Source organism: Octopus bimaculoides, chromosome 17, assembly GCF_001194135.2.
Source record: "Octopus bimaculoides isolate UCB-OBI-ISO-001 chromosome 17, ASM119413v2, whole genome shotgun sequence".
Lineage (NCBI taxonomy): Eukaryota > Metazoa > Mollusca > Cephalopoda > Octopoda > Octopodidae > Octopus > Octopus bimaculoides.
The window spans coordinates 9,093,584-9,100,034 of record NC_068997.1 but is presented as its reverse complement, the minus strand read 5'-3'; the positions used below and the strand labels follow the sequence as shown (position 1 = coordinate 9,100,034).

General features: G+C 35.8%; 1 protein-coding gene across 1 annotated transcript in view; it reads left to right on the top strand.

Moving 5' to 3' along the window:
- Positions 1–6,451, top strand: part of LOC106869577 (protein O-glucosyltransferase 2) — a 43,091-nt gene that overhangs the window by 9,634 nt on the left and 27,006 nt on the right. The window contains exon 2 of the mRNA XM_014915374.2: positions 4,323–4,525. Within this exon, the coding sequence (XP_014770860.1) occupies positions 4,323–4,525 (203 nt within the window). The remainder of the gene's footprint in view (positions 1–4,322; positions 4,526–6,451) is intronic.

Genomic DNA, 6,451 nt, shown 5'->3' with positions numbered 1-6,451 from the left:
CATGTGGTTGTGAAGCAAGCTTCTTACCACACTGCCTGACTACTTCTCATAATATACATTTTCTTATGACATTACCAATAACTCTTAAGCTTCTCACAATCACAAGTTTTCTGTTGAAAATTTCACAAAAGACAAAATAATGTAACAAATACAAAAAACAAAAACAAAAGGAAATAATACAATTAAGACATAAATTTGTGTGTCTGTCATGTTTTGACCTTGGTCTTTCAAATAATTTGACCTGTAATCCGGTTCTCGCACTTGTTTCACAAAGAAGTGTGGAAGTGTTTGTATGTGTGTTTGTGGAGTGAAGTGGAGTGGAGTCCTAGATATTAATATGTATCGATGACATGATGTCGTTATTCTTTTTGATTGTTTTTTCCTCTAGGAGCATGCTATCTTTTACCTTTAACCTTTTTGGCCTCATGCATTTCAGCCATTTCACTGCAGTCATGCTGGAGCACAGCATCAAAGGATTTTAGTTGAACAAATTTACCCCCAGCATTTATTTTAAAGTCTAGTTGTAAATAAATTACATGTATACAGGAAAAAGAAATAAAAACAAAGAGCCAGCTCTAAATACTTTTAGAATGCAATTAATTTTCAGAAGTGGAGCAAATTATGACCAGGATCTAGTTTCAAACAAAGGTGGTGTATATGATGTATGTGTGTGTGTATATATATATATATATATATATATATATATATATATATATATATATACCTGAGGAATTGAAGGTGATGCATTTCACTTGTCACCTGATCTATAAACTATCTCTGATAAAACAACAACCCTTGTCTAAGTTTACTTCTACAATATCAACATACAAACAAGCCACCGAATGTACATCAGGCTTCACTTGAATGAACAGAACCTGATACATCTGCGGAGCCTGTTTGTCTTATGAACACAATGATAATTGTATTTTCTAGAATACAAGTTGATGTAGTGTATAGTGATATTCAAACATTGTCATTCTCTAGCCAAATACTGCTGTATTTCACAAGTAATTTTTGGTCCTCCCAAGTTGTCTTGTATAACTCAAACTACGTTTTTTGGTGGGGCTGTAAATTTTGGTCTGAAAAATGTGACTTATATCCCAGAAAATATGATAGTTGCACATTTGCATACCCCTTATTATCTCCCTTAGCAGCTGTAAATGTGCAACATATCAATCAGGTTGTGAATCCATAATTTTTGAGAAATTATGGTGCTCTTTCCACTTGCTGAAATAGCAGCCTTCCTATTTGGAGCAAATAGTAAAGGATATACTGGCATGGTATCATTTTATGTAAACATGATCAGTGTTTTCAGTGTATTAGACCAGGGGTTTTCAAACTGTGGTCCGCGGACCACAGGGGGTCCGCAAGGACAAGACCGGGGGTCTGTGGACAGCAAATACTTTTTATGGGCAATTTGATTCTATATATGTTTTTTAATCGAAATCTTTTTAATTGACAATAAACCTATTTGTTAAATAAATAAATGTAAAAATATATGTTATTTTAAGCAAATATTTATGTATAAATTTCATAAGCGTTTATAAGGGAGTCCCTAAAGTAAAGCCTGAAATATAAAGGGGTCCGCAAGTCAAAAAGTTTGAAAACCCCTGTATTAGACAACAGGAATCAGGATTATGGTCCTTTGCATTTGTTTTTTCTTTCTTTCCTTGACCATTTTGATACCGGCTGAAACCATCTCTGGCTTTGTGGTACAAATGTCCTGTTTACAAAAGTTCTGAATTAATATTTTCCACCAAACTTTAGTCATAATATATGGTTCTAACACTGGCTTAATGATAACTGTATTATTTTATTAAATTCTTTGTTATATTTCAAATTAATTGAAAGAAACACGGAGTATCTCAACAGAAATATGGTAACAAAATGGTTAAAAGGAAAGGTTGTGGTATGATGCTCTTGAATGTGAATAATAATAATAATAATAATAAATATTATCCAACTGAACTATTATGAATATAAAGTGATGCATCAAGTCAGTAGTTTTAAAATGTTTCAGTTCTATGGAAAGTTATCACAAGAGGACATTGTCAATAGTTATTGCAAATTTGAAGAATGGATTCCAAAATTTCAGCAGGAATGAGAAGCAGAATGTTACAAGACATGAAGAGCCAAGTTCAGAGTGATACTCAAATTGCTGTATGGGTAGCTTTGTTGTACCTCTCTCTACTTTCATTGGAGATGGTAGATTCTACAAAAAACATTTTGGGGGATTCAATGAACCCTTTTCACTTCTGTGGAAAAACAGATCTGTTCATTACATTCATATGTAATCTGAATTGGGCTGAGTTTATTGCAGATCTAAAGATGCATCACAACTACAGAAATAGCCAAGCTTAATTTCCAGAAAGTTCTATTTGAAGCTGAAAGAGTTGCTAAAAGATGATATGAAGAAGAATGTATTTGACAACTTCAAACACTTACAAAGATTCCCTCTCAAATTCCTCATTATCAACTTCAACTTTGTCAATGCCAAACTCAAATTCATCATTGTCCACCTCAATTTCATTATCTTCTGTCAGGATTACATTGTTGTCTATCTTGATTTTATCATTGTCAATTTAAATGTTATCACTTTAGGATAGAGCACCTTTTTTTTTTATGAACTGACATGATATCTGATTATTTGTCATAAAATTATAAAAGAATGTAAACAATGATAGTTTTGCAAAGGACTACAAATTTTATATAATAAACATTGTCACATTTTATATTACTGTAAATAAACATACATTTAGTACATCAGATGTAAGTGAAATTACAATAATACTTCAAGACAGTACAATACACAATGCAGAACTTCCAGGTTAGGTTACAAGTAGGTTAGTGAAATATTTGAAAGTACTTGGATGATATCATTTTCAAGACTAAATGAACAGTTGTTAATGAATATATGTTACATATTGTTTTATACATTTCGGCAATAAAGCTTGTTGAATATTTTTTGTATGCCAATGTTGTATTCAATTAAAAATCATAAGGTTCTTACGGGATCTTGTGTGTGTTTCGCAGGCTTTCATACAATTTCCATCTAAATTTTATCACAATATATTAGTCATCAGAAGGTTACAGCTCAGGACACATGTTCAAAGTGGCACACAGTGAATTTGAAACAAAATCTACATGATTGTGAACCATTAAAAGAAACAACTGGCACTCCATCAGTTACCATGACGAGGGACCCAGTTGATCCAGCCAATGGAACAGTCATGAAATTAACGTGCAAGTGGCTGAGCACTCCACAAACACCTTAACGTACCCTTAAAGTAATTCTCAGAGATTCAGTGTGACACTGAATGTGACAAGACTTCCATTGAATTACAGGTACTACTTATTTTTGCCAGCTGAGTGCACTGGAGCAATGGGAAATAAAGTGTCTTGCTTAAGGAAACAGTGCATTACTGGGAATCAAACTCACAACCTTATAATTGTGAGCTAAATGCCCTAACCACACACCTTGTGAACCATACAGCCATGAGTGTACTTGTAAAAGAAAAGGCTTCCTGATGAGACCCACAAACTTTGATCTATCACATTTTCGGTGGCTATGGTACGAATTTACACTTCGGAATGTTAATGCAAGTGTCACTAATTCTGCTACAACCGCTAACCAGATATTGTTATTGTTAGTGTGCAATCATGTTTTTAAAACTTAAAGTACAAGTTTCTTGAGACTTCACACAAGTCTTCAGTTTTGTTGCTTTCTTCTCATATGAATATCGTATTTGAAGCATGAAGACTAATTAACAATAGGTGTTATAGAATTCATTATTTGAAATGTGTTTATGATTTATGATTTTTCTAATAACTTCATTGTTAATAAGTCTGGCTTCTAGTCTCTCACACTATAAACACTTAACTGAAAAATTAAGTAAAGACAGAGAAATAATTTAATTGGGAATTAAGACTTTGTTATAAAATAAATCTTAGTGTCAATGATGTTTTTAACACTTTACTCAACTTCTTAGCGAATAAGATGTACTCATGAATAAGGGCACTCGTTTTGTGGGGAAAAAATGAGATTTAAATTGTTTCCTCATACACTCAGTATACCATCAGTAATACTGTTGCATTAGATGCATGCCCAATTTTTTGTTACATTTAAGAATAAAAAAAGCACATCTCCTGCACCAGCATATATGGTACTATTTTTTAAAATAGTCACAAATATAAACTATGAAAACATATAGAAATAACTTTAGTTTTTTTGTATTGGTAATTGTTTTTTGTTATGTTTGTTTTTTTAGAGATTGTTTAACTGTTTGTGGATGCAGTTAACTGAAATGTGTCTTTCTTTCTAGTTTTACAGAATCAGTTGGTGAAAAAGCTTTTCATGTTTCATTATCAGTGAAAGGAACGCATGTTTGGTACGGTCTCAATGTTTTAGATCGGCAGGATGGATCTTACATTGTGAGGTATCGTCTACATAGATCATATAAGGATATTGAAATCCACGTTAAGCATAAAGGAAAGCATGTTTCTTCATCACCATTCACCCTTCACGGTAAGTAAATATGAGATAAGTCCTTATTTCTAAGATTATAATTTTTTTGTATTGTTCACCTCCTGTTGTTGTTAAGACCTAAATCCACCCTGATTGTGCAGAATAAGATCAAAAGGTATTCCAGGCTGCGACTATACTGACTCTTTGCTTGTCAGGGATTATATTATTCATTGTAGGTGCAGGCATGGCTGTGTAGTCAGAAGTTTGTTTCTCACATAGTTTTGGGTTCAGTTATAACGTCTGGAATCTTAGACGCTGAGTTGACCAAAGCCCTGTGAGTGGATGATTCAGTAGAAAGAAACTTGTCGTGTGTGTGTGTGTGTGTGCATGTATGTATTACAGTGTTCTTGTCTTGACTTCACTTGATAGCTGTAAACAAGTGTCATTCTCATGCAAGCAGTATTCTTCATTTCCAGTCTTCCTTGAAATCTTGTCTGGTTGCAGGGAAATGTTCCTTTACTTGGAGACAGGTGAGGGTGGGCCACACGAAGGGCATCTGCTTAAACAAATTTCATTCGACCTGTGTGTGGGTGGCACATAAGATGCACCATTTTGAGCGTGGCCGTTGCCAGTACTGCCTGACTGGCCTTCGTAGGATTTTCGAGCGAGATCGTTGCCAGTGCCCCTGGACTGGCTTGTGTGGGTGGCACATAAAAGACACCATTTCGAGCGTGGCCGTTGCCAGTATCGCCTGACTGGCCTTCGTGCAGGTGACACGTAAAAGCACCTACTACACTCTCTGAGTGGTTGGCGTTAGGAAGGGCATCCAGCTGTAGAAACTCTGCCAAATTTAGATTGGAGCCTGGTGTTGCCATCCGGTTTCACCAGTCCTCAGTCAAATCGTCCAACCCATGCTAGCATGGAAAGCGGACGTTAAACGATGATGATGATGATGATGATGATGAGAGTATGGAAAAGTGGATATTAATATGATAATGGTGGTGAGTAGGGTTGAGAGCAAGAGTGAGAGGAAGAGAGATAGTGGCAATGTGCCGGGGTATATTCCCAAGGTAACATAAATTGGATGGTAGGGCATTGCTAAAGGTGCAGGAGTAGGGAGTTCACATGAATGCAAAGAAGGGGGAAGTGGGGAGAATGCAGTAACTGGTGAGACCTGGGTATATATTGAGGCAGACAATAGGGTAGCAATGATGCAGTCGGCAGGGCAGTGAGGACAGGATTGGGCTGCAGGAGTGCAAAGGGAGAGATAAGCGTAGCGCATGAAAAAGAGGAAATGTTAGGAAGAAGAGAAAGGGAGATGTAGTTTGGTTTATTTGGGGAGGGTGTGTGAAATGTTCTAATTTTACATGTGGGTGAAACACACAGCGCTTCCATCCTAGTTGTTCCTAATATCACTGTTTACTGGAACTGCACTAAACTAGGTTTTATACCTATTTCCTCTATCCATCTGTTCAAATCTTTAGGGACAGTTCCTAATGCACCTATAATCACAGGGATGACGAAATATGTACCAGTGAAACACTGGGTCGATGTAATCGACTTACAGCCCAAAATTGCTGGCCTTGTGCCAAAATTTGAAATCATCATCATCATCGTTATTATTGTTATTGTCTGTGGCATCAGCAGCAGCATTATCAGCAGTGAGAACATGGTGTGCTACCATAGATGCCTTCTATTTTTATCTGGTTTTTGGATTAATAGTGATTACATTCATTGCATTGGGTGTTGCCACTGAAAAGATAACACAGGTTAATGTACAATGATAATGTAATTTTTGATAGACATAAAAAACAAAATACAGAACTGTCATGGCTGGAGCACATGTGATTATAGGTTTATTTAATCAGAACTGATCTGGAACAAAACAACATTGTCATCATTTAATATCTAAGCTAAACAACTGGGCTTGTCTCTCTATCACACTTTAGGCTTTCAACACCTGGCATAGGGCCTCCCCCCCCCCCC